The sequence below is a fragment of the Microtus oregoni genome, unplaced genomic scaffold (assembly GCF_018167655.1).
Source record: "Microtus oregoni isolate MIOR12 unplaced genomic scaffold, Mior012 000050F_004, whole genome shotgun sequence".
NCBI lineage: Eukaryota > Metazoa > Chordata > Mammalia > Rodentia > Cricetidae > Microtus > Microtus oregoni.
The window spans coordinates 682,988-700,082 of NW_024543228.1; the positions used below are offsets into that span (position 1 = coordinate 682,988).

Consider the following 17,095-nt stretch of genomic DNA (forward strand, 5'->3'; position numbering starts at 1 on the left):
CCTGGTGGTGTGAGCATGGACCTGGTGTGAATAGTCTCAAATTCTGGTTGCAGATGCTCAGTGCTTCTTTCTAGTAGAGGGTGAATCTCTTCGCTTCATCTGTCATGCCATTAGGAGAGTTAATAATATTTATTTAGCTCATCGTGGTAACAGGGGGATTAGCTAGTTCGTGTTAGGTAAAAGACTTCCAGGAAAAGAATGGCAACTTTTGTGCATTGTGTTCCTTTCCAAACGCTAATTCTTATTAATAGGAGGCACCTGCTCTATTACAGTCATCAAGCACCTCACAGAAGTCATGCTGGCTGAATGATAAGCAAAATTCTTCACTTCGGTGCCATGAGTAGAAAGTGTAGCTACTGTCAGCCCTCGTCTCCAACTTGGATATGTGGTTTTTGCTTGTCTAAAAATAATTCCCCTCCTTCATGGTTTCTGCAGGTTTAGTAATTCCCCTCTCTCCAGCAGCCCTTTGTATTTACTGTTACTAGTGCAGAATGGCTATTGTGTCTCAGCCGTGGGGGGAAATGATCCCCTTCTATAAGAGCCTGTTAAACCTTCTGGAAATCTTGTGATAAAAGGTTCCATATAAATACAAGGTGCTTTAGTAATTGTTGTGCTCTTGGTTCTTTCCATAACTGCATTACAGATTGCTAATACTTTGACAGTTTTAAGCTGCTGATAGCATTAGCTGTTTTGTGAGGTGCAATAATGGCCTTCTCCATGCATGGCTGGCAGTACTCTGCATCACATGGTAGCCTTTTGCTGAATTTCTATCTTCAACATGTGTCAAATTCTACACGCCCTCCTCCTTCTCTCCCTTCTACCATATAAAAAATGAGAGGGTCTGTTGACATTTGGGAAGACAGGTAGGGGGTTTTTGAGAATGACTTAACATTTCCACCACAAGTTTTGAATGCTCTTATTACTTCTCATTTACAGCTCATAAAGTTTCTCCCCCTAATACTGATTTCCTGCAATGCTTTTTTTTGACACCAGAAACTGGGAGCTGCTGTGGGTTTTATTCAGTACCTAATAATTTGTATAGAATGAAGTGCCCTTTATTTAAACTACAGTCATAATTAGGAGGTTGCCAATGTTAAGCAACCGTGCAGTCCCAATTTTGAGAAATGTTTATTGTGCCTCATTAAATTAGAAATTAGTACTTAAAAGTTCAGAAACAGTCTATATAGTTGTTTGCGGCAGGAAATAGCATGTGAACGCTGCCTGTGCACATGCTTCCCTCCAGTCGTCCCGGTTTGCTGAGACTACTCTGCTTGCCATAGCAGTAATCAGAGGGTTTGCAGCCAAAGAGAACCATGGAGGGTCTCCTTGACCGCAAACAAGGAAATGATCTATTGTATCTAATTAGAAAATATCAATATGAGAAGCTAATGCACTCACTATTTCTAAGATGGGAGATTGCTCCATTGTTTCTTGCCAGCATGATGACATAGCACAGACTTGAGCAACAAGCTGGTACAATGGAAATGAATTGAGAGTGAGTGATATGCCAAAGACTGTTCCCCTTTTACTTTTAAATAAAAGTAAAGCGACCGGGATTTAAATGATGTATAATCTAAATAATGGGATTGGGGTAGGAAGTGAATTTGGGGGTGTTGTTTTGGCCCACAGGGACGGGGCAACCTGCCACTTACCTTCCAAATATTTTGAAAGTCTTTTCAGCTGACAAGGCTCACTCAATAGAAATTGTACTCTGCAGGCAGCCAGGGCACTATAGCTGCTAAGTAGCAGGGAACTCAGAAACTGGTAAAGTAGAACTTGATGGGAAAGAATGGACCACCTTAGGTTCTAAGAGTGCTGGGCCTTCTCTGAGCCAGAGGACCCCAAGATCCAATATAACTCATACTATGGATCCCTAATTGTCATTGTTGGTAGGGAGCCCTTATATGGATTTTGTTTTCTTTGTATTTTTTGCAGTTTGAGGATCAAATTGTTATTATTATTATTATAAATTGTATCAGTTTTTATCATATCATAGCTTCTGAAATTGAGACTACTGCATAAATTACAGCAAGTTATCTTAGCCCACATTCTCAAGATGGTTGCCATTGCCTCCAAATGACGATTGAGATGCTCATTTCTGGATCCCTTAACTCAGATGACTGGATCCTCCAGCTGGGTCTGGTGAACCATCTTAGTGTGCCAACTGCCAAGTTTTTTTTTCCTTTATCTAACTGAAAGACTACACTCTACTCACCCATTCATTAGAAGCAGCCAAGAAATGTCACTCAGAGTAAAAACAAGCATGAAACAATTCGGTTCCTTCCCTGACGGAGCTATGAGTCTTATATTTGTTTTCCTCTGCAGTAGTAGGTGATGCCAGGAATAGTGCTCCTGGTGGTTTTCTTGTCATTTTCGTTGTTAAGGCATGTTCCAGCTGAGTCAGTATTTAGACTGGCTGTAGTACTTAGCCTGTGTATTTGTTTTCTTGGCTTTTAGAGGGATGAAGGGTAACAATTGGCACCTGCTTGTAAAGGAATTTGATAATTGGAGATGAAAGCATTCTGTGCTAGTGCCTGCCTGCAAAATAGCTTTAATGTGTCGTACCTCCATATTTGGGATGGTGCTTCATCTCCAGAGTTTGCTCACATGTGGTTGGTTGATAGCTACTTAATCCTTGAGCTGAGTTTTGTTTATGTGGGATGATGTAGTTTGCCTTCCATGACTTCATTTTGTTTACTCTTAACCTGCATTTACTCATACTGTGGCCTTATTGATTTTCTGTTTTTACATACAGTAGGCCTTAAGTGGCTCTAGAGAGCATTCTATAAGACGATCCTGTATCAGAGTGTATTATGTCCCATTAAAGACTTAGTGACAGGGTCAAGGACCTTATGCAGAAGCCTGTGTTTGCTTGCCTGATGGTACCACAATTAAACCAGTCTTTCAGCAGGATTTTTGCATTAGAATTGTGCAGATTTCCATAGAAAGCTATGAGGCTTGTTCAGGAGACCTTTGTTGGAAAAGGACATGGATTGCTCTTCAAAAGATACAACTTCAACCCAAAGAGAATAGCATTTTTTTCTTAGGACAACTCTGTCATATTTAGGTAGTCTGACAACTTGGAATGATCGTGAAAGGATGCCGTGTAGGAAGCTCTTTCAGTTCCGCTTATGTGTTAACTATGGAGTCCCTGTTACACATTGACAGCCCTGCTCAGAAACTCAGTAGTATCCTACAGTTCTCTATCTCATGTGGAAAAGTAGGTGCCACACTGTCAGGTTATATCTCAGGATCTACATAGAGGAATACTTATCACTTATCTTCTCATAGAATTTTTATCTACCCTGATTTAGAAAAATATGTCATATAGTATCACTGCCATTTCTAGAAATATTCAGAGTACTGATGGGTTTAGATGGACAGAAAACACCACATTAGATTTCATCCCTGACAGTAGTATTTAGGATGTACATACTTATGAGGTTGAGGTTGGGTGAGATAAAAGAAAGAATTGTAGCTACAGAAGCCAGTATGAAGGATGGAGGCATTCCGAAGAAATAGGACCACTTTGGGTTAACGGAATTGGTCATCTACCCTCACATGTGAGTGGTCTTATTCTTAACACTTTCATCGTTTCTCTGCTTATTCTTAAAGCATAACATGGGTTCTCACTAACTATCTAGGATTGTAGCAGATGGCATAAGTTCCTCAAAAGAGAGCTTCTAGCTCAGTTGGGAGAGAAACTGATATGCTACATGTGAAATAGTCTCGGGCATTGAGAAAATGCACAATTGCATGTACATTATGTAATCAGAGTGTGAGAACATGAGAAGCATATGAGATGATCAGTAATGGACACATATGAGACTTGAGAGAAGGTGGAAATGAGGAAGTGAAGGTCTTATACGGAAAGACTGCTTAACAAAAGTGGCTTTGTTCAGATTTAATGCTAATAGTAACAAGGAATCACTGCAGGACTGGAAAACAGAAATGTGATGACAGTAGTGAGCAAGAATGATTATCCAAACATCATTTTGCGCAATGGACTGAAGCATCAAACAATGGAAATGAAGCAAGAGTGGCAGGTGATGCAGAGACTGTGGTAGTGGTACTGAAGACAGAACCGGGAGTTGGTCCTAAAAATCTTAAAATATCTACAATGTTTGATAGTAGAGAGAGATGTTTCTTACATTTATGGTGTATGTTATGCACATGCAAACAATTCCAAAGGCCATTTTTTTTCATGTTTGAGTCACCCACCATGATCAAGTTGTTAAGATTCTGTTTAGTTCTATAAAGTACTGATATAATTCCTTAGATTGCATTACAGTGGCGTGTATATAATTATATGCATGTATGTGCAGATGGCTATGTGCCAGTCTCAGTGTGTGTATTTTGTCAAGTTGATAATCCCTGGAAAGAAGTCTATTAGTTTGAGAAGACATAGACTACTTCTTACTCTTAATGTTTGGAGCCTATTTATTGAATAGATGAATTAATGAGTTAATTCAACAGAATCTCTGTTTAAAAGCCTAGACATTTTGAGCTTGAAAGGAAACACTAAGACCATTTTGGTTAATCTCACTTTGACGATGGATAGGTTAAATTCTCTAGGAATAAAATGAATAATTCAAGTAAATGACAACCATGGGTAGAAAATTTAGCTTCCTCCTGGACAACACACTGTTCTTTATAGTTCAATTGTGTATATGTGTCTGTGTGCATGCACACACATGCATATACACGTATGTGCATGCAGGCAAACATGCATGCCTGCCTGATTGCAAATATGTGTGTTCATGTGTCAGAACTGGAGGTCAGGTATATATAAAACATCAGACTTAACTGTGGTGAGTAGTTTTCTTTTCTAGTGATAGGAACCCTGGGATGGTGTCTTTTATTCTGCTGCCAGTAATTCCTATTTTAACTGATGCTGTGTGGATGGATGAATCTTTGAATATACATTCTAGCTGGAGGCATGTTGGCTTTATCGCTATGCAGAACTTAAATTTTCATTTTTATGTGTTAGGCATAAGAAGCAGGAAAAAGTCATCTGTCAATTCATTAAATAACTTGTGAAAGGATGGTCATTTGAGTATCTAAGAGAGTATTCAAACTTGGAAAAGGTTATGAGTCTTTTCATCATTAATCAGTGGCCACAATTATCATTATTGGAAGTTAGTTGTTAAGAAAATAAGCAGCAATTTAAAATCGCTTTGCATCTGATTCGGGGTTTCCGTTTCGAAGTTTGAATCACTAAGATGACTTAAGAGTTAACCATTTAAAAAGAGTGAATTACAGTTGTAATGCTTTTCAGTTTGGTGGGAATTGTAAGGAGCAATTTAAAAGACTGTTCATTTTTGAAATACAAACCTTTAAGTTCGAAAATCTCTGTTTTAACTCAAGTGTCTGAAACCTTTTTTATAGCTTGTTGTAGTGGCCTGGGGATTTGTGCCACTGGGCAAATAGTTTAGTCCTGGATATTTGCATTTATTGGGCTTCTTTCTCCTTAGGGTTTAAGTCTCTTCTAGTGATAAATGTGGTGCTGAGAGAGCTGCAGTCACTCTTCCAGAGACTAGGGCACAACTCAGTGAACTGGAAAAGTAATACAAAATGACAATTAAAGTAGGGCATTCTCTGCTTCCTTGAGGGCCTGACAAAGTGGAAGTAGTTGACTTCTGATGTGCCAGACTTATTAACATGGAAACATAACATATTACCCACCCCCAAAGTCTCACGCCACATTTCACATATCCAGAAGGATGCTTAGGAAAGAAAGTAGCAAACAAAGAAAGTACCTAAGCAGGCAAAATACAAACCAGAAAGCCCAAAATACTGCACAAAAGTCCATATATTCAAGGCCATGTAATTTCTATTTTAGGCTCTGTCTATCTCCATGCTCTAACTCAGAACTTATTAGCTCATTTTCTAGACTATGCTCAGACATATAATTTTATGGTTTCCAAGAACACAGTAGAGTAAAAGCATGTTGTGGGAGCTGCGGGCCTGCTTTTTGTCCCACCTGGCTCCCGCACGGCTAGCTATACACCAGAAATAACAACACACAAACTGTATTCTTTTAAACACTGCTTGGCCCATTATATCTAGCCTCCTCTCGGTTAACTCTCGCACCTGGACTAGCCCATTTTTAATAATGTGTGTAACAAGCCGGGCGGTGGTGGCGCACGCCTTTAATCCCATCACTCGGGAGGCAGAGGCAGGTGGATCTCTGTGAGTTTGAGGCCAGCCTGGTCTACAAGAGCTAGTTCCAGGACAGGAACCAAAAGCTACAGAGAAACCCTGTCTCGAAAATCAAAAAAAAAAAAAAAAAAAAAAAGAAAGAAAGAAAGAAATAATGTGTGTAACACCACTAGGTGCGCTTACCGGGAAAGATTCAACATGTCTGACCTCGTGGCTTGCTTCATCACATCTGCCCTGGAGTGCAGCGGCCTCACATCTGAGCTCACTTCCTCTTTCTCCCAGCATTCTGTTCTATTTACTCCACCCACCTATGTTCCCACCTATCAGGGCCAAGCAGTTTCTTTATTATTTAACCAATAAAATCAACAGATTGATATACGACACTCCACATCATTTTCCAAGATAAGATGGCAAAAGGGTCCTAAAAAGCAGCAACACTTAGGGTTCCCTTTCAAGATAAAGCTGTGAGCCACCCAAAATATTGTTTTGGGTGTTATTGAGGGTACAATTTAATCTTGCACGGTATTTTATGTTTAGATGGGTAGTCACAAATAACCAAGGAAAGAATGTTATTTTTTTTTTTTTTACATTATACAAAAAATTTGCTGAAACAGTTCAGAAACAAGCAGGAAAAGCTAAAGTGTAAGGTAGTTTCAGTTCTTAAAGGGGAAAATCTCTAACCTCTGGACATCCCAGCTATATAGAAATATTCATTTTTTAAGAGCTGTAGGAAAACCCAGTTTTACTAACTCAAGACCAAGAAGTCTCCTCTTGGAGAATTTCTAAGGGAAAAATGCTTCTAGTTAGAAAAAGAATTTGTGAGAGTATTGGGTGATTTTGAAAGTGACATATTCCCCATCAAGACTAGAAATTAAAGTTTGCTTTTGACCCAATTTTAATGTCAAAATTACGTTTTCAGAAACAAATGTTGTTCTTGTCTCTTGCTGTGTTTCTGTGTTAACCTGGCTGTCTCATTAGATGGGGACATTTCCTAGTGAAATTAAGGTGACATTTAGAGAAAAATTTCTCATTCAAATGTTTCATGTTACGTGCCATTTAGAATACCTAGAGATGAGACTGGAATAATGTCAAGCAAATTTTGATTAAAAAAGACCAACCAGGAGCTTTATTTACACACAAAAGTAAAACTCTGTTATTATTTTTTGAAAAGTCTGTTCCTTCCTTCTATGGTTCTTTTTCCTACATTGAGATCACCTTGACTGATAAACTTCAGAAGTGCTATCATATGATCAACTGATAGCACAATATGACAATCGGCTTGTATGAGCTGTAGAGAGCTGTGTGGAGCCATACCTGATGGTGCTGGCTTTCACCCTCCGCGATCTCGAAAGCGAGTGCTCTCTGTGATAATCAACTCCTAATATTGGCTAAGGCCTGACTCATGCTATTATGACGCAATGATTGTCAGCTGCTTGCATATGCGTGGACCTATGGGCAGTGCCCACCTGGCAATCCGGGGTTGGCGGCCCATGCCTTTTTAAAGGCTGGGAGAGGTTTGCCTGGAAAGAGAGAGAGAGAGAGAGAGAGAGAGAGAGAGAGAGAGAGAGAGAGAGAGAGAGAGAAGAGAGAGAAAGAAAGAGAAGGAGGTAGCTTGCTGTGAACAAGGTCCTGAATAAACTACCTGCAAGAAGAGCTCCGGTGTTGCATCTTCCTTGCTGGTCAAGGCGGGCGCGACAATGAGCAAACATGGGGCATTTAGCCAAAGCCGATAACTAGTTCTTTGTTTATGACATTTAAACTTCACCATGGAGGTATATCCACCTTACCATGGAAACTTTAAAAGTAGCATGGATTCCAGGCCAATTAGCGCAGCATTTTTGGTAGATGGTACTTTCTAAAACATTCCTGACATGATTCTGATATGCACTTGGGCTGGGAAACACTCATTTGAGATGTGCAAGCTGTTCCAGTTCATTAAGACAAGATGGTTTGTTTCTCAGGATGCTCAAGGTATCACTCTTCACCAGATGAGGAAAAATCCATTCTTTCAGTGCGCAAGAATTGGATTTGAGTACACACCTGGACTCAGTCTGAGACAGAATGTCTTTTGTACTGATATATGTGTGTGCAGTAGATTTGCACGTGCATATAGACCTGAAGTTGATGTCAAGTATTTTTCTTAGACACTCTTTACCTTATTATGCATTGAGACATGCTCCACTGTACCCAGAACTCGTGGTTTCAGCTAGTCTGGCTAGTTAGCATGATCTGGTTATTCTCAGTTTCTGCTTGCCAAAGGATTACAGGTGGGCTGCCAGGCACACGATTGGCTTTTATGTGGGCCCAGGGCATGCAGAGTCCTGTCTTCATGCTTGTACATGACGTCTCCTCAGACTGATCTTGATTCTTGATGCTAATAAATGTAGATACGTAACATAATAGGCCTGCATGGCCAGTTAACTCAGTTGTTCTGAATGTAGTGCTTAAGCCAGAATAGTGGATTCTGTTCACGTGCGAATGATTCTATTGCATAGATTGTTCCTGTAATTGCAACCAAGCTACTTCTTTAGGGACTGATGCTAGCTGTAAAGGCAAAGAGGTGGAATAGCTCCATTCATTCTGAGAAAGTTGATTCTAGAATCTGTTTTACGAGGATGCAGCATGGTCCATCTGCTGCTTTGCATAATGGAACATCCTTATTTGGAGTTCAGAATTCACAAGACTGGGAAACTTACTCATTAAGTTTGAAGAAGAGAGAAGATAGAGGAAGATGATAAAGTTCAGTGTTATTTTTCTACCTTGAATGTCATATCATACCTGTGACATCTGTCAATGATTAGCCAATTTGTGAACCTTGGTGAGTGGGAAGAATTGTTAAGGTCATTATGACCAGGACTTCTAGACTTCTCTAGTACTAACTTATTGACAGTGAGTGGAATACCTTATGATAAGATAGATTATTCCCTAAGGAGTCAAAAATAATACAGTCATAAGAGCGAACATTTGCATGATTATTCCTCTCTTTTCATACATGTGGTCCTTGCATGGTGTATGGAGGTCAGGACATCACAATGCACAGAGATTTAAATGCTTTCATCTGCACACACACGTAAAATATTCTTCTGGAAAATATGTTTTTCTTAATGTGATGGTAACTTGGTATGGTGTTCCTGATTTTTCTGCAAGCCCAATCAATACCTTCTACTTTTCTTTTTTTTTCTAGTGCTTTGTGTATCTATGTATTTTTTTTTGTGCTACATTTCTTGTAAAGATTCAGTAAGTTTGAACAGGCCAGGCACTTGTTTCTTTATGAGAATGAAGTAAATTTCTGGTTCTACTTGTGATTTCAAGCTCCATAGAAATCAGTGTTGGCATGGAATCTCATTGTGAACACTGATAAATGCTGTTGAATTTCTCTTTTGAATTCATGTTCCTATTGTACTTCGCACAGGAGGAAACTGAGGCACAGAAAATTAAGTTAAATTTAGCAAAGATTGTTTAATGATACAAAGAAGTAGATCACTGAGTGCTCAGTCCATCTCCTATTTTGATAGGGTACCATGATTTTTATCAGGGGACAACTTGTTAAATTGAGTATTGCAGTGAATATAATAAAACAACCGACACTTAACACCATTTTGCCCATTGTGTTGGTAAAAAAAAAATAGTTAGATCGAATGTTTCTTGGTTAAGGGACTTCTGAATAAGTTATTATAGCAAATACTAAGGTCATATTTCCAACACATATCTCCACTAATTACTTATTGCACAATCTCAGCATTCACTTACAGATCAATACAGAAAAATGGACTGACCATTTTTATTTTTTTATTCTTTGGAACTATTTCTTCCAATATCATCAGAAATTACTTGTTATTTTATTTACACCAAAGGGTATCTAAACATTTAGAAGAAGCAGTGTAAATAGACATTATCCAGTCTATCTTCAAGTGAGGGCTGTGTGGAAACATGGACATATGTGAGTAAGTACTGGACACTGGTGGGTTTTGTTTTCTTTTCAGTTCTCTCTCCTTTTATCCTCCCAACTAGTTAGTGCCAGCTTCCTGCTTACTTTCTAGGCATGTAGGGCCCTTCCCCTGACTGTTAGCTGTTTAGTGTGGTAGCTGGGTCTGCTATTACCTGCCTCATTTTCTCCTCTATCAAACTATGAATCTTTGAATGTCAGGATTGCATCTAAGAGCCTCGGGCAGTCAATGTCTGACAGGTAGTCATCTGAAAAGAATCTGCTATTTTGTTCTCTAGACAGCTATTGTATTTCCATTTCCAGGCACTTCCAGTTGAAGTGATTGCAGAAGGCTGCTAAAGAATGGTGGGAATAGCTGAATGGCAGGATGAGGGAAGAGATGTGTTTGGGCATTTGGAGTTCATATAAAGGTTCAACAAGAGCTGTGCTTTTAACATTGGTGTATGGTCATGTTTTCTAGGACACTGACTTTAGTAGAGATGTGTCCTTGGCTTCTATCCATTTTAAGACTGCCCCCCCTTCAAACTGCCCAGATGCCCTGTGCTCAAAAGCTGTTTTCCTATCTCTTTCATCTTTCAGGTACCCTGCACTTGCTTTTGTAAAGCCCTTGCTCCAGCCAGCTACTGTAACCAGATTACACAGTAGAGATTTAATGAGAGGAACTGAGACGGGTTTGCTTGCAAACTTCATGCTACACATGAAAGGCTTTGTTACCCCATGTGGGCTGCTTTTTACCCTGTTTTGGGCATAATACTTGTTTGCCTTTATATCTGTGATAAAATAAAAGCCATCTTGTGTAACTGATGCTGAGCAAAAGTCTTAAAACAAAGGGAAGTGCAGCGTTTAAACCCATAGTAGGAGATTACCTTGCCACATTTTCATATCTTTGGAATAAATATTTTAACATGTTAATTATCTACTTCTAATAAAAATACCTTTGAACTTATAGTCAATTTGGTGGGCATAAAATGGTCTCTGCTGGGGAATTGGGAGCAATTAGTTTCTGTAGCGATTGTGAGTCATACTGTCTCTTGTCTCTAAGTGGTTACATGGTCAGTAGCCAGCCATATTCTAGAGAATGTTTGTATCAAGTTCACCCTGGCCTTCAGGAGTAAGATGCTGCCTTTGGAGGGCCTTTGGAGGCCCCTAAGAAGGCATTCATCAAACTGCTGCCCCATTACTGCTTTGCACTGTAAAATAATCCTTTTAAGTAGAACATTTGTATTCTTATTGTGAATAATTTTTTAATCTTTTTCTTTCTCATTGCAGACTGAAAATTATTCCTTTGACTCTAACTACGTGAACAGCCGTGCCCATTTGATCAAAAGGTATGTTGGTTTGCTTTCAAAGTCCTACTGCTTAGCTTGATTTAATATGAAAAAACCCCAAGCCATTAATTTTTAGAAACAATACCATTTTGACTGTGAGTGCTATGTGCTTGTGCTAGGAAGTGTGGGAAATATAGAGAAAGCATAGAAAGTAAGGATCACTGCTAATTCTCCTACACAAAGAGAATCAATATTTATTTCCACCAAAACATATGCAAAAATAAAAATAAAATTGGGATGGCATAAAATATTTTACTGGTGATTTTTGGAGTCAATATTAGAAAGATTAGAAAAATTAGAAAACTTTCAAAATCATACTGAGATCCAAACTTTTGTTGCCACTCAGTTTAAATAACTTTTGTTCTCTTGTGGAGCTTGTGGTATGTTCTGAGGTTGTTGTTATTTTGACAGTTTTCAAAATTTAAAGACATTTAAATGACAGATGAAATATCTTTTATAATACTTCCTAGATGAGAGAGGAAAAGAAAAATTTCCAATTTAATACTTGTCAAAGCATTTTGAAATGTTTTGGTGGAAATCTGAAATTTGTATGATTGGTTGCTTACAACTTAGCTGTAGTTTGAGTACAAAGCAGAGGCCATTATTGAAAGATTCCACCTGCTATGGCGAACCCTAAATTCTTGGTATTGGGAGGAAGATAAAAGCTTCACTGGAGGTAAAACTAAGCAAAGGAGAGAACATTGTGTGCAAAAGTATCCCAGAAGCTGCCCATTCCAATGATGCCTTTATTGTTGTTTCATGTAACTAGCCTCTTGAATGGTCCAGTAGTTATTCTGCAGTTAAAATTGAACACTAGGTATGTTTGTTAAAATAACAGCAATGAAGCAGAGGAGCAAACGGGCTGCATTAGAGCTGTAGTGGAAAAGATCTGAAAATTCTATTATTTTGCTGGCTGTAATCCCATAAATTTATATCACTGTAAGAGTGGGATTCAAAGCAAAAACAAAATCCCTATTTGTAGTATAAGAAACTTGAATTCACATCTAATTTAATCTACGATGCTGCAGTAACCCCCCAAACTATGGTAGATTCATCTATATTGGCTAGGGATAGCTTGTAACCTTAAGTGATGATCATTAATTATTTTGTATTATCAGTCATAGAATAATTTAGAAAATTTTTGAGTTGTGGGGAAGAATGCTTTAAACAAAAGGCAAAGAATTGAAAATTATCTAAGTTATTTATTTTGGGAAGAAAGGAAAAGCTTCTTTATATGTACTGATTAGAGGCGCTTTGCGGGAAAATACTGCTTTGTTTTCTGCTTCGGGACTGTTATTTTCAGAGCTTCTTTTTGAACTGGTAAAAACAGTGACTTGCTTGATCTTTACAAGTCTCTGGAGCTAGCTCGTTCTGGGTACCTGGAAATTCTCTGACTAGGTTAAACTGATAACATGAGCCTGATTTTCATAGCCTAGTAGAAGGCTGGGACTCCTGGGGACCTGCACATCTTAGATCAGCTTCAAATATCCAACTTCCAAGGCAGACTTATGAGATAAAGACTTATGTTAAAGTGTTTAGCTTTGGGGATACATGTATTTCCACGACAGCTTTGAGACTCACTGGACACCTGTGATTTTGATTAATTACTTTACATGTATTTTTTATACACACATGCGCACAAAAGCTACATCCTGAACTGAGTGAGCTCTTGGAGGAAATATCTCCAGATGTGGCCTGAAATCAAAAGACAGCAGTTTATTTACCAGGGATCACCTGATTAAGAGGAAACATCTGAAAGCTTGGGAAACACACACAGTTTTGTCAGTTTCTTTTTATAGAACTGTGGCGGTTAAAGGTTTAAAAACCTTTAAGGCCTTAGAATTTATAGGGACAGTTGCATTTAAAAAAATGCCTATCCCTAGAAAGATACAGGCTGTTTTGTGTGTTATCCGTTTCGAGAGGATAGCCATTGCAAGTGTAAAATTGGTAGGAGATGACAGTGGTGACTAACACAGCACGGATCCCCCGTGAGGGGAAGAGTGATCAGCTGGCTTCCCAAGATGTTTAAGAGGTGTATATGTTTTCTTCAAGACTCATGTTTGAAAAAAAAAAAAAGCTTTTGGACAGGAAATTCCGAATCTTGTCATCAGTCTTAATATTATTAGCAAATCTCTGATTTTTTTTAAAATGTCAGGCAAAGCTCAGCCAAACTGAGCTTTGATTTGTTTCCTATACATTTTTTCTCACCTGACATTCAATTTTTAATTATCCACGGACATTTCCTGAATGTTGTTTTGAACTTTCTTTGCCTGACTCTTACACACACTTTATTCTTTTACAGCTGTCTACATTTGGGAGTTGAGCACTGGTCATCCCTGGCCCTTTCTTGCAGCAGTCAGAGTTTCTATAAAAAGATGGGGAAAATGTATTTCATTTTTCTGGTATAAGAACAAAGGAGTTCAAAATACTACTGAAACAACTTATCAAGAGAAACATGGGAGGAGTAAGAATGACATCTGGTCATTTGAGGGCTGTGGTCATGATGAAGTGATTTCATACGACAGTCAGTACCTTAATATCCATCTTCTATTGTCTTATATTCTGTTATTGGCAATCACAGGGGTAATCTCAATATAACTCCAAAGGGGAACAAGGTTTTATAGACATGAACCAAAATTGAAAAGCATGAGGACTGCATCTGGAAGGGACAAAGAAGGTCTATGGAATATTCCCCACAATTTTCTGTATGGAGGAATTCCAACATTATAGCTCTGAATTATTTTTTATAACATTAAATGCAGTCTTAAGATATACCCAAGGGGAAAAAAAGATATACCCAAGGAGCAATCAGGGTTCCCTGCCCTGTGGGAAGTCCAAGGACCTCCCACCTCCATCCAGGTCTAGTAAGGTGAGCATCCAAACTGCCTAGGCTCCCACAAAGCCAGTAGGTGCAGTAGGATCAGAAACCCATTGCCATTGTTCTTGAGCTCTCAGTAGTCCTCATTGTCCGCTATGTTCAGAGAGTCCGGTTTTATCCCAGGCTTTTTCAGACCCAGGCCAGCTGGCCTTGGTGAGTTCCCGATAGAACATCCCCATTGTCTCAGTGTGTGGGTGCACCCCGATTGAGGGAGGGGGAGGGACATGGGAGGCGGTGGCGGGGAAGAGACAGAAATCTTTAATAAATAAATAAATAAATAAATAAAAAGAGCAAAACAGCAAAAAAAAAAAAAGCTGGTAGAACTACAGTGATGTTGATTTAGCAACACATGATTAAACTGTTTCTAACTTTCTGCTACCAAAAAACAAAACAAAATAAACAAACAAAAAAACGATATACTCAAGGTAGTTTCTGAGAGAAGCCCAGGTTAGCAAAATAAGTTGGGAATTTTTTTTCAGAGTGTAATTTTTATTCCCACTGTGTTTGTATCCTTGCTATGGTCTCAAAGTAAGAAAGGCCACCAGTGCTACTTTACCCCGGCTGTAACAGTCTTTCCTCAATCTTGCTCTCTGCACTGCCGGCTAATATCTATTCCTGTGGTGTTTTTGGGGCCATACCAAGCAGAACACGAGGCTGTAGCTCAAAGAAAACACAATAGCAATTGAGCAACACATCAGAAACAGTTTAGAGAGGAAAATGAGCCCTGGTTTCTAAGCTATGTATGGGGGTTTTCCTTACCAACAAAACTGTCCCGGAGTTCTGTAGCATCTGCTATGGTGCCATGTATATAGTAAGTATTTGGTACATCTTTTTCAGATAACCATGAGTAAGGCGTGGAAGGAAACATCCTAATTTTCCCACTTAAATAAAAACAGCAGTAAACTTTCTTTGAAAACAACAATTTCTGAACAATACTATACATTGATAAAGGCAGTCCTTAACTCCAGCTTCAGAGAAGTTTCAAATTTAACAGGTTTCAAGGTGATTTATGACAGAGGTGGTCCAGAAAACACTCTGGATTATATTTTTAAAAGCCAGTTACAATACTCTTTTGACTTTCTCTTCTTAATTGCAAATGATATTCTCTAAATACGTGGGATAGGCTATTGGAGATATGACCTGCATTTTTTCAGATTCATCTATCTTTTGCAAAATTATTATTTTAAAGGGCACACATAGTATTAGTATTAGAGTAATATTTTTTCTAGCTTATGTAGACAAAACCTTGTGTATAGAACCTTGTTCTAGGTGTTTTCAAATAAACTTGTACCTCTGCAGGCCACCAGAGCAGTAATAGAAACGTTTGCATTTACAATACCATTGGAAACAGATGCCCCTTATTTATTGTCCCACAAAAGTTGTTTTACAAGTCTCTCATCTCCCAAGAGGTAGACAGGTAATAAAGCTAGTGAAATCAGCGTTTTTTATGCCTGGCATAAATTGTTATTTGTTTTGGGTGAGTAGCCATTTACCAGGCTGTTTTACTGTTTGCAGCATGTTGCTCACTGGTTCTTAAACTGCCTTACACAAATTCATCCATTAAGCTACTAAATGTCCTTACAAGATCACAGTAATCGGTACTTTGTTTGTCAGATGGGCAAACTGATCTTTAACTGAGTTAACTGTCCTGAGGTATGAGAAGGTGGCCATACCTTTGATTTTTCTTCTCTTGCTCACACCAGCAGTTCCTTAGATCCTTGTAGCTAATCCTTTACAGTTTTAATATTTATGCTTTTTGAAACCTGAAACAAACAAACAAAAAACAATCAAACAAAATACCTGGAAGCCCTGAGGTATATTGCAGTATTCTGATGCATATAAAATAGATGACCAAATTTTTGAAAGTCAGATCTCAAACCAATTAGAAGTGAGATAGAGATTACCAGCTTCCAGAGAGATAAGATAATTAAACAATTAAACATTATGTTTAGCTTGAAGATTTTGAGAAGTCAAAACAGTATATAAGGTCATATATTTTATCATTCAATAAAGCAAGGATACATATTTGACAGGAGAGATAGTTCTCTGTTCCTGATTTTAGGAGAAATAGAACAATGGACAATGGCTGACAGTTGTTTACATGAAGACAGGAACATTCATTAAATAAATATAAAATTCTTATACCAATCTCATAAATTATCATAGCTATACTGTTTAATTGTAATGTGAATGAGACATTATAATACAGAATAATGATCATATTTCTATCTGGATCTTTGTGCAAAGTATTTCAATGAGTCCTCAGAATGATCTTGTGAGGATTATATGTGGAGCCCAGAGACATAGAAATAAAATAGCAGATTTTGGGTTATTACTTGCCCTAATGACTCCAAGTTCAGTGCTTTCTCTTGCACGCTATATTACAAGAATACTGGAGAAAAAAAATGTATCAAGTTGTTCTAACTGAGGGTGATCTGGCAGTGTCTCCCTGAGGAGATTTTTCACTGTTAAACTTGGTGGTGGTCATCACTGGCATCTAATGGGCAAAGGCCAATAGGCCAATTAAATATCTCATAATGCACAGAACGTACACAACCAAGAATTATGTGACCTAAAAATTCAATAGTGCCAAGATTAAGATTCTCTATTCTAAGGGATGGCCAATTACATTTGTCTTTAGACTATTTCATTCGCCATCATATATCTCAAGCAAATTTTGGCAACTGCTGAAATGCATTCAATTTAGACTTGAGATCTTTGGCTTAACATGGCAGTTTTTGTGCTGAGGATTTAAAGAACTTTTCGTTATGTTTCAAAACC

General features: G+C 38.4%; 1 protein-coding gene across 2 annotated transcripts in view; it reads left to right on the plus strand.

Moving 5' to 3' along the window:
• LOC121436870 (protocadherin-19) overlaps positions 1 to 17,095 on the plus strand; it is a 100,359-nt gene that overhangs the window by 46,694 nt on the left and 36,570 nt on the right. For both annotated transcript variants that reach the window (XM_041636774.1, XM_041636773.1), the window contains exon 3: positions 11,378 to 11,436. In XM_041636774.1, the coding sequence (XP_041492708.1) occupies positions 11,378 to 11,436 (59 nt within the window). The remainder of the gene's footprint in view (positions 1 to 11,377; positions 11,437 to 17,095) is intronic.